This window comes from Chelonia mydas, chromosome 7 (genome assembly GCF_015237465.2).
Source record: "Chelonia mydas isolate rCheMyd1 chromosome 7, rCheMyd1.pri.v2, whole genome shotgun sequence".
Classification (NCBI taxonomy): Eukaryota; Metazoa; Chordata; order Testudines; family Cheloniidae; genus Chelonia; species Chelonia mydas.
Genome location: NC_057853.1, coordinates 20,503,003 through 20,520,674, shown reverse-complemented (window position 1 = coordinate 20,520,674; position 17,672 = coordinate 20,503,003). Strand labels below are relative to the sequence as shown.

The window sequence follows — 17,672 nt, the reverse complement described above, 5'->3', positions numbered from 1 at the left end:
GCGTCATATAACACCACTCTTCGACCTATAATATACACTTTGAGCTTCCCTTCCCTAAACCTCCATTTTTCCCATGAACATGGCCTTTTGCTGCCGCAGTAGCAAATGTTGACTCTTCTCTCTCTTTCTCACACATGCATGCGCGCGCGCACACACACACATGTCAACTGGATGGAACTGCTCTTCCCTTCAAACAAAATCAAGTTCTCCTTACCAGCCAACTCCACCACCATTGTGTAAGGCAACCCAAGTGGCTCCTCTAACTGCATCTCCTACAAAATTCTGTACACCCATATCTAGGAAGAAAGGAAATGAGTTATTGCAGCACCAGAATGCTTCATTTATTTCATGTAATGCTTGTTGTTACTTCATTGCTTTTTCTCACTCTTGGGGAGGGCAAAGGGAAGAGACTATTTTTTCCATCCTCTTTCTTTCCACACAGGAGGAAACACATGTCGGTATCACAGAATGCTCTGTTCGCTCAGGATTGTAGTGCTCTTTATACACTGATAACATGGAGATCTAAAATGAGAGGTCTATGCAAGAGGAACTGTAGAAAACTAGAAAATAAGTAAATAAGGGTATGTCGGCATTTCAATCGCTACAGCAGCACAGCCAACGGGAGGGGTTCTCCTGTTGGCATAGGTAATCCACCTCCCCAAGAGGCAGTAGCTAGGTTGACGGTATAATTCTCCTGTTGACCTAGAGCTGTCTATACTGGAGATTAGGTCTGCTTAACTATGTTGCTTAGGGGTGTGGATTTTTCACACCCCTCAAAGACATAGCTAGGCTGATGTAAGTTTCCAGTTCTAAAACTTCACTGGAATAGATAAGACTTTGCAGAGATGTGGCACTTTTCATAGTAGAAACATTATTTAATTATAACCCTCAGTTATAAGTCAGAATTGGGTGGGTATTGTCATTTCCATTCACCAACAGAGAAACTGAGGCATGGAAGTTAAGGCCCCAATTTTTAAAAAAAGTGTAATAATTCTGGATGCCTCAGTTATGGGGTCTCACCTGGGCACCTTTCAGCACGGGCATCCAAAATTAGTCGATGCTTTTGAAACCCTAGACACAAAGTGGAAGAGCCAAGGACAAGAAATCAGGAGTTGCCGATTACCAAGCCCGTGCTCAGACCACAGCTCCCTGTTATGCGCAGAGAACAAGCTAAAAGGCCTGTGCATCAATGAAGACTGAGATTTTCCATGGGACTTAAGTAGTGTGAAGGCTTTGCCCCGCACCTCTGTACAAGAGTGAGTTTAACCCTTAATGATTCGAAGTTGCAGAAGTTACCTAGAATATTTCTTTCTTTAAAAATCACACTTAAAAAAGCAAAAAAATAAATTAGAGGCCTGATTTTCAGGGCACGGCTTCCTCTGAAGTGCACATAAACACACTATATACACTAGCCCATGCAATAGCGGGCACTAACACTTGCAAATCCAATTCTAAAATTTCAGCTTTGCATGTACATTTTAGTACATCAAGGTACACACAGAAGTGTGCATATGTGGAAGAAATTGCGCACACCAGAAGATGACGGGCTAGATCCCAGTGAAAACAAGACCCTAGGATTTTTGATTCAGGAACAACAGAGCAAGTGCTTTGATTTTATGAGTTCAAAATCAACCCAAAGAAACAAACACACACACCCCTAGAATCACATTTGCAATGGTGTATGTACTACACATTCAGTGTAAGAACTAGCTAATGTATCCACTGATCCATATTAAAACCCTGTCCAAAAGCTTTCATTATGGCATCATCTTGTCTGGCATAATGTCACTTTAATAACCCAGTTAACATAATTATTACTTTGTCAGATGGCACTGGGGACAAGAGGGATAAGAGTGTACACTCAACATGTAAAAACTTCCATTCCCTCCTCAGGCAAACAGCTGAGCAGAGTCAAGATTAGGAGGGAAGCATGGCAAGCAGATTAATGATGCAATAATTTGCAAGCCCTCTGCTTTGGAAAAGGTCACTAATTGAGTGAACGACAGCACGGAAAGACACTTTCTTCAACAGAATCTGCCTGGGCTGAGGTGACCCTGATTGTCAGGCTGCAGTGCTTAATGCAAAACCAAAACAGATCGGCCAAAGTTACAGAAAATCCCTATGTTCAGTAATGAGAGGACTTCAGATGGGCCAGTTCAGATAAACTACCAGATATTGCAGTGTTGAGGGGGGAAAAAAGAGAAATGAAGAGACCTAAAATATTCCCCCACTCTCTCTGAGAGCTCGTCCTTAGGAGCTTGGAGAGCTAGGGACTGATCTACAGATCACTGAAAACTATAGAAAGATTCCCATTGATTCCAATGGGCTTTGGAGGAGATCTTTCAAGAGAACAATTTTATTAAGCAAATTTCACTCTTAAAAAAATGAGTCTCCATTACAAACTGGAATCCTCAGCTAGCCAACAAATTAGTCAAATTTTGCAACTCTGGAAACCTGCTAAGAATACTTTGTCCTTATAGCTTTGTAGCACCTTGCATCCAAGGACCTCCAAGCACTTCACCATCAGCAATTCAAGACACCTTGCAACACCCCGAGGCACACAAATTATTATTATTATTATTCCCATTTTATGGTTGGAAAATTGAGGCAGAGAGAGAGATTTACGCCAACATTTTTGAAAGTGTGCACTGATTTGAGTGCCTCCATTTTTGGATGCCAAATCTGAAATACTTTGGGCTTGTTTTTCAGAAGTGCTGAGCACCTTCATTTTCCCTTGGTGCTCAGCACTCTACAAATCAGGTTCTAGGGCTCCCAAAATTACAGGCCCCTTTTGAAAAAAGGAACCTGAATGACTTAGCCAAGGTCATTCTGCAGCTTGGTGGCAAAGCTTGGAATCTAATCCAGAACTCCTGATTCTCACTGCTGTGTATCAACCATCGGCCCATTTTCCCCGATGACAAGGGCTGTCTCATAGAATCTGAACTGTATTTTCTCGTTAATGCACTGAGTAAAATGAACAGGGCTGTGTCAGTATCAATTCTGTACACAACATTTTTGTACACACAGGGTCTGATTCTGATCTTGCTTATACTGTACCAGGTTAATACTGCTGTAACTCCATGGAGAGTTCCTTTGATTTACACAGGTGCAAGATCAAAATCAGGTATAATGTTCCACCAGCTGGGGCAGATTCTACTCTTTAATTACACCAGTGTAAATCTAGAATAATGCCAGTGACTTTTGTAGCATTAGTCTAGATCTGCATTGGTGTTACCAAGGGCCCTTCTACTTTAACTAGTTCCATGCTAATTTCTGAAACATAATTATATCCCATAAAGCCGCCATGTCAAGACAACAGGAAATCCGATTAATTGGGATCGAAGGGTTAAACAAAACCCATTTAAATTGTTCTATAAAAACTAATTTCTTGTTTTAAGCCATTTCTTTTGTTTGCCTAGACAGACTTGTCTCAGCTGCTCTGCTGACCTGCACAAAAGGCTGATCCATCATAAATGTCTGAGGTCTCTCTGTAAGGACTGTCGGTGCCACTCACATCATGGTGATCTCGACTCAGGACAACCGGTGCCTGCAAGAAACCAAGGATAAGGAAGTGGAATCCTACAGACTGTCAACTCTGTCATTCACAGACTGTTTTTTGCAGATTTCACTCTCCACCTTATTGATTTACCATCTCATTTCATATCTCATCTAAAAAGAACTCGTCACTCCCTACCCTAATCCTCTTAATTTGCTTCGCCCTCTGTCACTAATTTTTTATTATAACTGGTAAATAAATGCTGACTTTTTGTGTGTGAAATCTGGTGGAGAAAATCACCATCATTTCACACCCATAGATGAAGGGACCTTTTTTTTATTTGAGAGCTCTGCGTAAAAATTATATTTTCACACTAAAAAAAAAAGCAAAATGTGGCAAGTAATTGATCTGAATTGACTGCTATCTGAAATTTTAAAGACTTTGTGGTATTGACTAATCCTCATGCGAAATAGAACAACAAAAAACAGGGCAAAGTCATATTTCTTTATGAATTTGCAACATTTTTGAAAATGTGAAATTAAGTATCATATCTGAGGCTATGAGAGATTACATAGATACTTTTAAAAAGCTCCACATTTCATTTTATAATTTAATTCTAACTTTATCATTTAGTACAATTATATTTGTAACTCTACAGCATTTAAGGAAACTGTTTGTTTTTATGAAAGATGCTATCCAAAATGAGAGACCAGTCCCGTGAACCTTACTCACAGAGAATTCTTTATTCATAGAATATTATTGACTGCTGTGGTACTGCCTGTGTGATCAAAGCTTTGTGAGATCAGGCCTTTAGCTTATCTTGTATTGTTTTCATTGATTCTTAACCACAAATTGCAACACATATGTGTAACTTAAACATCACTATAGATTGTGAGCTCTTTGGGGTGTTTGTACAGCACCTCGCACAATAGGGTCTGGGTCCATGTCGGGGTTCCTAAGTGCTACTGCAATATAAATAATAGAGCTGGGTAGAAACTGGAATTCCCATTCCACAGTAAATTCCAAAACAATTAAAGTTGTTGAGAGGTAGAACAAGAAATGAAATTTGGAAATTTCTCTTAGAACAAGAATTCCAAAATTTCATTGAGAAAAAATGAGATTTCATTCTGACCTTTTGGAAATGTTTCTGAGGCTTCCTGAGCTGCCCACAGCTCTGGCAGCCCACCAGATGGGGAGCCCAGCAGCTCAGAGGACTTGAAAACCCTGGGCACCCCGGCTCTGCCTGACAAGCTGCCTTGGACCCAGTAGCATGGAGGCCCCAGGAGCCTGGGCTGCTGAGGAGCAGGGAGCCTGGGCAGGCTGGCAGGAAACCAGACAGGATTCTGCTGGAAATCTGCCTGGTTTCCAACGGAAATTTGTCGAAATAGACACATTCCCCTGGAACGTTTCAATGTTGTCAAATGGGCATTTTCCAGTGGAAACTGTTCTACCAGAAAATTTCCAATCAGTGCTAATAAATAATAAACTAAAAATAAGGGAACACTGAAAACTAACAGCTTCCTACAGCTCAGATAAATCTTTCTTGGCCGGCGGATATCTAGCCCATTTGATCGGGCCTGATTCTCCTCTCACTTATGCCAGTTTTACACCACTGTAACTCCATGGACTTGGCACGATCTGGAATCAGTTTGCTCACTCTGCTCTGTTCTGCCAGTGAATTATGAAGTAACTTCAAGGGCATCTCTATGGCCAGCTTATGAGAATGGCTGAGAAGGGGAATGGAGATTCTGAAAAGATGAAAAAGATACAGAACAAAATCCAAAAGGCATGGAAGTCTGCCCTTGACATTCATAGCTCCGAGGGCTTGGTTTGTCTGGCCAAGTTTAGTTTTTAAGACTAGCTTGCAATGACATTCATTTTGAATCCTGACAAGATGAACGGTATTTGAAATATGTTAAACATTTTCTGAGTAACAAAAACCAGATATTGCTCCAATGACATTCATTGTAAGCATTACATGAATTTGCTTCTTTAAAAATGATGATAATTGAGCTCTGACACTGGAAAGACGGAGACGCGTGATTTAACATCTTCGGGCCTGACTCCAAGTGCACTTAAACAAGTGTGAATCTGGAGCAACTCCAATGGAGTTACACTGTTATAAAACCTGTCTGAGAGGAGAATTGGGCCCTTAGATTTTGTGAGCAACAAAAATAGTAAAGATGGGTTTGAATCTCTGGATCTGACCGGCTGTCTGATTTGGGGGGTTGGAGATCAGACTGGGCTCAGAACCCTCTCTAAAACAAACACACATGCTGATTATGTTATTCTGTTGAACAGAAAAACATGCATGCCAGGCCCCATTATACTAAAATACAGGGAGCAAAATGCCACTACCGCATGCATCACTTAAACATCTTTCATGAGAATAAAAGCAAGAATTCAATTCTGTTCACCAGAGGTTTGTATACCACATAGTTTTGCTGTAGTGTAAAAGCCTTTATTATGCATGTACCAACCGAACCCAACCATGAGCCCCAGATTCTTTGCAATAATAAGTGTGTATTATCTACAGCAGTGCTAAGGATCTAGGTCCCACAGTGCTACGTTGCTGTACAATCATATACAAAGCCCCAGAGACCTTAGAAAATCCCAATATGTACAAATTCCTGCACACGTACTACATTTCAACAGGGTAGATTCTGCCTCCATTACTCACACTGACAAGTATCTTACTCCTGCAGTAAGGTACCTGCCAGCGTGCACAAAGCTGGCAGTATCAAACACTGTGTTAGTTTCTCTTAATTTTTCACTAGCATATGAAGTGTGAGTGAATGTCGACTGTATGATGCCCATACACAACACCAGGCAGATTTCTGACCTGGGGATTAAATGTGGTATCTATGAAGACATTCTCTCGGTCAGACTCTCCTCTCACTGAATATGTTCCAGTGTAACAGGGAGGAGAATTTGGTTCTACATTTTCTAATATACCTTTTTATTACCATTGGTTGAACCATTCTACTTCTCCCATCCCACCCTGATCTCAGATACTAAACACAATTACCACGCTGCATTGAGTGGGAAAAGCCATACCTTAATCCTTTTCTCAGCAATGGCTCGATTAATAGCCACCGCAATAGACACACGACCCTTCCGATCAGAGTACAAGATTCTAGCTTGGGAGCCAACTACCTGGAAAATGAAAATGCCAGAGTGATAACGTTCTGTCTGCAACTGGCTTATCTCCAGGCCCCAGCGGCAGACTCTGCCCCCTCCGCTGGAGAAAGCATGGAGTATTAATTTGGAAATAATCAGCTTCCAGAAATAAGAAATTAACCCCCTCCCACCCCATTGAACTGAGTTTTATCTACACTCGCACAATGAGACTTATTTTTCTAATTAGCTACTACAGTCCAGTAAATCCCACTTTTTAAATCAACCTCATTGTCAGGCCCACAATCCCCTATCAACAATCCCCTTATCAACAGCTGAGAAGCAGAGATTGGAACCGGTGGTGGTGGCAGTGGGCTGGAAGGGCAGAGAAATCTGGAGACAAAGAACATTGAACATCTGTCTCACATAGCTATGCTCCCATCCATCCCTTACTTTGTGGTCTTTAGTCTGACTTCCAGCTGGGGGATGGCATGCTTGAATCCTGAAGTGCCCAGTGTTAACTGGCTGTGGTGCTTAACTGTGCTTTAAAAAGAGAGAGTCCGTCTAATACACAATGCCATAGGAGGAAATAGCCCTTTCCCCCCTTCTCCTGTAAAAAGCGTTACAGGACTAGAACAGCAGTCCTGAGGGGGAGAACCCAGGACAGGACAGCTCCTTCAAGGTCAGATTTCAGCAGTGGAGCTCAGGGGAAGCTAGTTATGAATAAAGTGTATTGTGAGCCTATGTTGCCTTGTTGAAAAATAGAGGTGGACTCGAGCCACAAAAGTTGGCTCTAGACCCAGTTTTTGAATATCTCCAAGCTGAGAGGGTGAGGTGTTAGTTTGGTTCATTATGAAGATGGGGCCATTCACAACGTGTGGATCTGGAGCTAGGATCAGATTTCAAACACCCCTGGGTGGAAAGGGCAGTGTTTGGAGTCAGAGTTTTCACGAGGGCCCTCTTTCCTGCTTTTTGGTATGGCCGCATGCGAGAAAGCGGCTGTGCATTTACCAAGCTGTGCCTCCCGGCTTGCCGAATCCAGTGGATATTGTCGTGGTATTGCTGCTTCACAGATGCACTGACTGCAAGAGAAACCAAGAAACCAAAAGGTTTAGAAAAATAAAGGCAACATGCTCTAAATGCTACGGAATTCATAAAACTTCTCCAGGGTTCAAACCATACCCTCAAGATAGGCGCAACAGAGGAATATAGGAACGGCCATACTGCATCAGACCAGCAGCCCATCTAGTGGCCAGCTCCAGTTACTTTAGAAGAAGGTACAAGAAATCCTGCAGCAGGCAAGTGTAGGACGATTGAAGCGCTCTTCCAAATCCATAACGGATTGATTTAACCCAGACACAAGAGGTTTCCAATACTTTTGTTCACATTAACTATAACAGCTCTGGATATTCTTGTTGTGCCTATAAATGTCCCATCTCTCTTTGAATCTTGCTAAATTATTGGCCTGAGCAACATCCAGTGGCAGTTAGTTCCAAAGTCTAATTCCACACTGGGTGAAAAAGTATTTCCTTCTAGTAATTTGAACTTCCAGCAATGGAACTTCAAAGGGAGTTGCTTATGTGCATCTGAAAGCATAATCTGGTACAATGGTTGTAATCACTGGGCCAAATTCTCTCATTTACAGCTACGTAACTCCATTTAAGTCACTGGGTCAAACTGAGCAGCAACAGAAATGGAAGGGTGAGTTACATGTGGAGTGTAAGGTCAGAAAATGAGTGTAAGTGGCAAAGAAGTGTAGCATGTATCAGTCTGGCATGGGTGGGGGGTGTTATAATACAAATCTAACATGTTGATGAGACTGAAGGTAACTGTAGCAGGTAAGTGACTAACAAGATAGAGGGAAGGTGTAAAATAAAGTAGGGGCTGCTTTATTTTGCACCTTCCTTTTAGGTGTTTTTGCTGTTCTACCTTTCCTTCTGCCCCTTGGTGAGTACAGTACAATAATTTGCACACCCACTGAATGCCAAATCAGTACATGTTACACTATACAGCTCACACCCATTTCCTCACCAACTTACAATGAGCATGTAACTTATACCAATATTTCCCTCAACACTGAATTTGGCCCAGAGACTCTCATGAGGTCTGAAACTGACTCCAGAGGGGGCTTCATGGGGGTAAGTGAGGAGTACTGAGACTATTGTCTTTTCACAAGGCGTACATTCAGGCAAATATGAACAGCCAAACTAGAAACTGAGGAAAGAGCCCGATATTGAAGATCAGGTTTAATATATTGCTGAAGAGAAATGTAAAATATGTTAATTTCTGCATAGGAAAGATACATTACAGCAGGCCTGCACTAGCAGTGAGATAGACGCGAGATTGTTTTAATGATTCTGTAAGGAAGTTTCAGTGCTTTATGGGTTGGTTATGAGTGCCTCTAAATTATGCAGCAGGGATTAATATGTCAGCTCTTATAATCAGAAGGAGTAAAGGCTGAAACATCTGCTTGCACCATCCTTTCCTAGAAGACTTGCACTGAACTTTAAAACTGTTACGGAAACATCCTGTAGAATTTAATAGATATGACAACCTTAGGGTACTATTAAAGTTTTACAAGGGTTTATAAAAATTGTTCTACAGAATTTAATAGAGAATGAGATCCTTTCGATAGTTTTAAAACAATATCCTATAGAGTATAATTATCTATTCAATCCAAGGGTTCACACAAACCTATAGAAAGGACCTCACTCTCTACTGAATTCTATAGGTCTTTTCCTTAAGAGGAGCTAGTTGAGAAAACTGCTGTCATTCAGCTAAGACTATGGGGACATACGACAACTAAATAAATCTGACCCTTCTACAGAGCCCGACACATTATCAGGCTCTCTTTTCTAAACGTTGGTGTGTTCCGTGTTGAATTTCCTGTTAGTTCTGTGGGGGTGGGGGATAGCGTCCTTTCATTAAATCTGACCTGCTGGGATTGAAAGTATTGACGCTCCTTCTTGAGCTGCTGTGGCTCAACCTTGGACTAACTCCATGCCTCTCTCATTTGTTAAACTGTTGCCGTCTCTCTCAAGAATATGTTCCTAAATCAGACAGGCTACTGTGTTGCTTCTGGTATTTCACAGATACTGGTCTTTATTTAGGCTTTAAAGCACATTCTGATCTTACAAAAATAATCCTCATCAGCAAGGAAGTTGATTCTTTGTTTGTTTGTTTTAATTTATTTTTTGCTGTCCAACCCTGTCAAACTCTGACTAGGGTGGTGAGCAAATTCCTCATTTAAATTAGTTATTACTATCTCACTGCCATTTGGGCCTTGATCCAGAGAAGTCAAGTTTCCCAGCAAGTGCCACAAGTGTTTTACAGGTCAAGCGTGGAAATATACACAATAATATGCAAAGTCCCTAGAGGGTTTAAACCATTCTCCTCCCTTTTATTACCATTGGTTGAACTGTTCTACTTCTCCCATCCCACCCTGATCTCAGATACTAAACACAATTACCACGCTGCATGGAAATATACACAGTAATGTACCATTCTCCTCCTCTGTTGTGGGTTCACAGATTTTAAACAGAATATGCATGTCACAAGTGTTTTACAGGTCAAGCGTGGAAATATACACAATAATACACAGTAACACGCATCACTAAAATTGGAGAGGAGTCCAGACTGAAAGTCCTGATCTGAATTTGAAATTCCCCAAAATACAGGATGTTGGGCTCCCGTCTTTTGGTTCAACCTTTTACATTCTGTAAAATTCAAATTTGGGTTTAGCTTTTGAATACCACTGATGTTAGGGGATGGCCAGATGCAGGATTTTGGTTTAGGCCATGTATATATTTACAATGGCTAAACAGCAAATAGAATAGTCAAGACCATGGGAGGTCAAACTGGAATCCATGAAAGGCTGTGTTTATTAAGTGCGTTTTCCATCCAAGTTCAGTTTTAAATTCTCTCTGAATTCCTCTCTCCATTGTGCTGCCAAGCACAACAGAAAATCCAATAACAGAGTTGCCCCCAAGTCTGCTCCCATCTGCTGGGTTTTAAAGTACCATTTTTATATCAATGTAAAAATACAAATAGCATTCCAATACCTTTACTGCCTGTAAGAGGTGCTTTCTCATATCCTTTCCATGAATTTCTCTGTATATATATATATATATATATATATATATATATATATATATATATATATACACACACACACACACACACACCACTCATACGCATGTACTTACACAATATTCAATTAATTTTGTATATACACAGTGTGAAACATTCAAATGTCATGTGTTGGCTCATTCTGGGATGGAAAAAAATGACTGGAGAATGAATCACATGCCAGATAAGTTGTTGTGTATTTATGCTGCCCTGGTACACAATACAGCACCACGGTTGCCAACTTTCACGCAGTAAATAAGTATCCCGACTTTCACAATAAGCCAAAAATCAAGCCAATCCCTAAGAACCCCAACACTCTATGTGACTAGATCCTCCCGGCGTGCAGTCTGGGACCGTGGTGGGCCCGCTGTGCACCCTGACTCTCTCCCCCCTTGCCCCTACTTGCCGGGAGCAGATTAAAAAAAAGAAGCAACAAGCTACAAGCCAAAAACTAGTCAACAAGCAACTCATAAGCTCATTAAGCCAAAAACAAGCCCAATTTCTACATTTTTTTCATGGGTTTGGTACGTCTGTCCCCCGCTGCCCGGTGATCCAGGGTCCCCCCGCCACCTGCAGCGGCTCGGAGCTCTGGGGTCCCCCTGCCGCCCACAACAGCTCAGAGCTCTGGGGTAGCCCCACCCGTGGCAGAGGGACCCTACAGCTCCCGCTGCTGCGGGCTGAAGTCACGGAGGTCACTGGAAGTCCCAGATTCCATGATTTCCACGCCCTCCGTGAAAAAATCGGGGCCTTATTCATCAGTGGTTAGGTTACTAGCCTGAGACGTGTGTTCAAGTCCCTGCTCTGCCACAGACTTACCTTGGACAAGCCATTTAGCCCTGGGCTACACTACGAGTTTAGGTCGAATTTAGCAGCGTTAGGTCGATTTAACCCTGCACCCTTCCACACAACCAAACCTGTTTTGTCAACTTAAAGGGCTCTTAAAATCGATTTCTGTACTCCTCCCCGGTGAGGGGTTTAGCGCTAAAATCAACCTCGCTGGGTCGAATTTGGGGTAGTTTGGACGCAATTCGACAGTATTGGCTTCCGGGAGCTATCTCAGAGTGCTCCATTGTGACCGCTCTGGACAGCGCTCTCAACTCAGATGCACTGGCCAGGTAGACAGGAAAAGCCTCGAGAACTTTTGAATTTCATTTCCTGTTTGGCCAGTGTAGCAAGCTGATCAGCACAGGTGACCATGCAGAGCTCATCAGCAGAGGTGACCATGGAGTCCCAGAATCGCAAAAGAACTCCAGCATGGGCCGAACGGGAGGTACAGGATCTGATCGCTGTATGGGGAGAAGAATCCATGCAGGCAGAACTCCATTCCAAAAGACGAAATGCCAATATATATGCCAAAATCTCCAAGGGCATGATGGACAGAGGTTACAACAGGGACACACAGCAGTGCTGCCTGAAAATTAAGGAGCTCAGGCAAGCCTATCAAAAAACAAAGGAGGCAAAGGGTCACTCCAGGTCAGAGCCCCATACATGCCACTTCTATGATGAGCTGCATGCAATTCTAGGGGCGGGCCCTACCACTACCCCACCACTGTCCGTGGACACCTGCAAGGGGGGAGTCTCACGCAACACGGAGGAGGATTTTGTGGATGAGGAAGATGAGGAGAAGGAGGAGGAGGTTGAGGATAGCGCACAGCAGGCAAGCGGAGAATCCCTTCTCCCCAGCAGCCAGGAACTGTTCATCACCCTGGAGCCAATACCCTCCCAACCCTCCCAAGGCGGGCTTCTGGACCACGAAGCTGGAGAAGGCACCTCTGGTGAGTGTACCTTTGTAAATATAATACAGGGTTTAAAAGCAAGTGTGTTTAATGATTAATTTGCCCTGAAGACTTGGGATGCATTCGCGGCCAGTACAGCTATTGGAAAAGTCTGTTAACGTGTCTGGGGATGGAGCGTAAATCCTCCAGGGACATCTCCATGAAGCTTTCCTGGAGCTAAAAGCCTTTGCAGAAGGTTTCTGGGGAGGGCAGCCTTATTCCGTCCTCCATGGTAGGACACTTTACCAGGCCAAGCCAGTAGCAAGTAGTCTGGAATCATTGCAGAACAAAGCATTGCAGTGAATGGGCCCAGCTTTGGTGGCATTCAAGTGACATCCGTTCTTTATCCCTTTGTGTTAGCCTCAGGAGAGTGATATAATTCATGGTCACCTGGTTGAAATACGGGAAATTTGCTTAAGCGGACATTCAGAGGTGCCCATTCCTGCTGGGCTGTTTGCCTTTGGCTGAAAAGAAATCATCCCCACTGTTAGCCACGTGGTGCGGGGAGGCCCGTTCATGCTGAGCTGTTCACGTTTGGCTGACAGGGATCTTCCCTGATACTAGCCACGCAGAGTGTGTGTGTGTGTGTGTGAAGCGATCATCCCAGAGAATTGGGGTGGGGGTTGTGCTGAACATTCACCCTAAAACTGCAGCCCCTCCTTTTAAATGGCCAACCCAACGGGCTTTGCTTGGTATGGGAAAGGAGGACGATGCTGTTTGAAACCATTCCCACGTGTTATGAAGGTTGAAGAAGCCGAAACCCTTTGCCTTACCATGGCTGCCTGCAAGCCAAATTCTGTTGCCCAGCTGAGCATGTGTGATGTCTCACACCAAACCAGCAGGCACTCAATATAAGAGGCAAAATGCAACCTTGTACAAAAGCACATGTGCTATGTAATGTGAATTGCTTGAATCAGTGTGAAATAGTCTTCCCTTTGTTCTCTAAAATGTATCTTTTTAAATACTACTCTCCCTTTTTTTCCTCCTGCAGCTTCAAATATTTCTACGCTCCCCCTATCATCTCCGTCCCAGAGGCTAGCGCAGATTAGAAGGTGAAAAAACCGCACTCGTGATGACATGTTCTCAGAGCTCATGCAGTCCTCCAGCACTGAAAGAGCTCAGCAGAATGTGTGGAGGCAAACAATGGCAGAGTCCAGGAAAGCGTTAAATGAACGCGATGAGAGGAGGGAGGAGCACGCTGAGAGGAGGCAGGATGCAATGCTGAGGCTAATGGGGGAGCAAACTGACATGCTCAGGCGTCTGGTGGGGCTGCATGAAAGGCAGCAGGAGCACAGACTGTCGCTGTAGCCCCTGTATAACTGCCTGCCCTCCTCCCCAAGTTCCATATCCTTCTCACCCAGATGCCCAAGAACGCAGGGGGGTGGAGGGAGGCTAAGGGCACCCAGCCACTCCACCCCAGAGGATTGCCCAAGCAACAGAAGGCTGGCATTCAATAAGTTTTTAACTATAGTGTGGCCTTGTCCTTCCCTCCTCCCCTCATCCACCACCCCATCCGGTGCTTCCCTCCTCACCCACCCCTCCCAGGCTACCTTGCGAGTTTTCCCCCTATTTGTGTGGTGAAAGAATGCATGATTTTGAAACAATAATGACTTTATTGCCTCTGAAAGTGGTGATTGAAGGTGGGAGGTTGGTTGGCTGGCTTACAGGGAAGCAGAGTCAACGAAGGGGGAGGGTTTTCATCAAGGAGAAACAAACAGAACTGTCACACTGTAACCTGGCCAGTCATGAAACTGGTTTTCAAAGCTTCTTTGATGCTTTGCTGTGCTCTTCTAATTGCCCTGGTGTCTGGCTGCGCGTAATCGGCCACCAGGTAATTTGCCTCAACCTCCCACCCCGCCATAAGTGTCTCCCCCTTACTCTCACAGATATTGTGGAGCACACAACAAGCAGCAATTACAATTGGAATATTAGTTGTGCTGAGACCTAACTGAGTCAGTAAACTGCGCCAGCGAGCTTTTAAACGTCCAAATGCACATTCTACCACCATTCTGCACTTGCTCAGCCTATAGTTGAACTGCTCCTTATTACTGTCCAGGATGCCTGCGTATGGCTTCATGAGCCATGATATTAAGGGGTAGGCTGGGTCCCCAAGGATAAGTATAGACATTTCAACATCCCCAACGGTAATTTTCTGGTCTGGGAAGTAAGTTCCTTCCTGCAGCTGTTCAAACAGACCAGAGTTTCTGAAGATGTGAGCGTCATGCACCTTTCCCGGCCATCCCACACTGATGTCGATGAAATGTCCCTTGTGATCCATCAGTGCTTGCAGCACCATTGAAAAGTACCCCTTGCATTTTACGTACTGGCTGCGAAGGTGGGCCAGTCCCAGGATAGGGATATGCGTTCTGTCTATCGCCCCACCACAGTTAGGGAACCCCATTGCAGCAAAGCCATCCACTATGACCTGCACATTTCCCAGAGTCACTACCCTTGATAGCAGCAGCTCAGTGATTGCGTTGGCTACTTGGATCACAGCAGCTCCGACAATAGATTTACCCACTCCAAATTGATTCCTGACTGACTGGTAGCTGTCTGGTGTTGCAAGCTTCCAGAGGGCTATCGTCACTCGCTTCTCAACTGTGAGGGCTGCTCTCATCTTGGTATTCTTGCACTTCAGGGCAGGGGAAAGCAAGTCAAAGTTCCATGAAAGTGCCCTTATGCATGCAAAAGCTTCGCAGCCACTGGGAATCATCCCAGACCTGCAACACTATGTGGTCCCACCAGTCTGTGCTTGTTTCCCGGGCCCAGAATCGGCGTTCCACAGCAGGAACCTGCCCCATTACCACCATGATGTCCAAATTGCCGGGGCCCGTGCTTTGAGAGAAGTCTGTGTCCATGTCCTCATCACTATCGTGATCGCGCTGTTGTCGCCTCCTCGCCTGCTTTTGCAGGTTCTGCACATGCTGCAGGATAATGCGCGAGGTGTTTGCAATGCTCACAACAGCAGCGGTGAGCTGAGTGGGCTCCATGCTTGCCGTGGTATGGCGTCTGCAGGAGAGCAGGGTTGCAGCGGAAGCAGCGGATGACGACGGATGCCAGGAGAATAGATATTTATACAGAACAACGAGAGGACCTGCGAGGTGGATTCATGGCACCATGAGAGCAGAGTTGCAGCGGAAGCAGTGGATGACGATGGTTAGCAGTCCTACTGCACCGTCTGCTGACAGCAGCACCCAGGACACAACAGCAGTGGTGACGGTGAGCTGAGCTGAGCGGGCTCAATGCTTACTGTGGTATGGGGTCTGCGCGGAAAAAAGGCGCAAAACGATTGTCTGCCGTTGCTTTCACAGAGGGAGGGGCGACTGACGACATGTACCCAAAACCACGCACAGCAATGTTTTTGGCCCATCAGGCATTGGGAGCTTAACCCAGAATTCCGATGGGCGGCGGAGACTGCGGGAACTGTGGGATAGCTACCCACAGTGCACCACTCTGTAAGTCGATGCAAGCCATGGTAGTGAGGACGCACACCTCCGACTTAATGGGTTAGTGGAGACATGCGCAATCGACTGTATAAAATCGATTTCTAAAAATTGACCTCTATAAAATCAACCTAATTTCGTAGTGTAGAAATTAGTCTCTCTGTAGTTCAGTTCCTCATCTGTAAATAGGGAACAATAGTACTGCCCCATGTCTCGGGTGTTGTAAGGGTAAACTCATTCATAGATTGTGATGTGCTCAGATACTACAGTGCGGAGGGACCAAATAAGTACCATAGATAGATAGACTGATTGTATAAAAGTGAGAGTAGAATCAGGCCCGATATTTTCAAAAATAGCTGCCAATTGTACAGGCATGTATGGGAGAATGATGGGAAAAAATTATTTGCCATCAAAACTGCAACCACAGATAAGGTAGTGAGGATTCAAAATGGGTGGAAGGGCAGGTGCAGATATTTGAGGCCACATTTAATTCTCAGCACAAAGTGGCACCCACAAAACTGGAGATCAGCTGGAGGCCCAGACAGAAATTAAACTACTGGCTTAAATGCATTTTTTGTTTTTCTGCAATAAACACATCCCAGTGAGGACTTATCTTGACCATTTTCTTTAGTGCATTTAATGCTCATGAAAGGTGCCAGGTGGACAGCTTTAGACAACAATGTTTTGAGCATTTATCCTAATAACAAGTATGGTATAGCTAGCAGATGTACAGGGCTCCCTAAAACTGTCCCACCTGGGGGCCTCACATACAACCTGGTGGAACCACCCAGGGGTAAAGCAGTACATCAGCATCCCTGGCCTCTATTTCAGTTCATAAAACCCCAAAGGTGCCCATCCCCTAAAGCTGTGGATGCCATGACACAAATGACATCACACAATATCATTCAGGGTCCATGCAAGGAACTACCCTTCAGCACAAAGCAATAGCACTCCCCTACTTCAGTCCAGTTCACAAATGCCTCAAAGCCACTCCTGCAGGAGAACACAGGAGCCTTGCGGCAAGCCCAGAAGATTAACATATCTGGGGATAGGCAGAGCAAGGAGGGAAGTGAATTCTAGAGTCGAAGGGCCCTCATAGTGAGTGCCCTGCCAGCAGCTCCCTCTCAGTTTAATTGAGGGAACTGCCTCCAGCTTGAGCACCTTTGATGGCTTTAACTGCATCATCACATATGCTGGGTGAGAGGTAGTATTTTAAGCCGACTATTCTCAAGCTATTTCCGGCTTTAAGATCATCCTCCTGAATTCTACAGACAGCCAGTGCAGCTCCCAGAGCACTGGTGTCATGTACTCTTGACATGAAAGTCTACTTAATAAGCAGGCTACTTCATTCTACCCCAGCTTTAGCCTCCAGTTCTCAAGGCCTAGCCCCAGGTCGAGTGTATTACTGGGCTATTGGCTAGAGCACTAGACACAGGAGACCTGCATCTTATTTCTGGCTCTGCCACTGGCCTGCTGGGTGACCATTAGCAAGCCACGTCACCGCACTGTGCCTCAGTTTCCCCATCTGTAAAATGGGGATAATACTACTGACCTCCTTTGTGAAGCATTTTGAGCTCTACTGATCAAAAACTCTAAATAAGAACTAGGTATTACTACTATTATTATTAGCTGAGTCTCAAGCTGACAAAGGCATGGATAGATGCAGCAAAATCCATACCATGTACAGATGGGAAATAGTGCTCTTAGTCACAG

The 17,672-nt window shown here is 44.4% G+C and overlaps 1 protein-coding gene across 3 annotated transcripts in view; it reads right to left on the bottom strand.

Annotated features, from left to right (window-relative positions):
* Nucleotides 1–17,672, bottom strand: part of UROC1 (urocanate hydratase 1) — a 67,252-nt gene that overhangs the window by 10,125 nt on the left and 39,455 nt on the right. For all 3 annotated transcript variants that reach the window (XM_043551491.1, XM_043551493.1, XM_043551492.1), the window contains exons 16-19: nt 7,625–7,695; nt 6,554–6,652; nt 3,448–3,547; nt 215–296 (exon numbers count right to left, since the gene is read on the bottom strand). In XM_043551491.1, the coding sequence (XP_043407426.1) occupies nt 215–296; nt 3,448–3,547; nt 6,554–6,652; nt 7,625–7,695 (352 nt within the window). The remainder of the gene's footprint in view (nt 1–214; nt 297–3,447; nt 3,548–6,553; nt 6,653–7,624; nt 7,696–17,672) is intronic.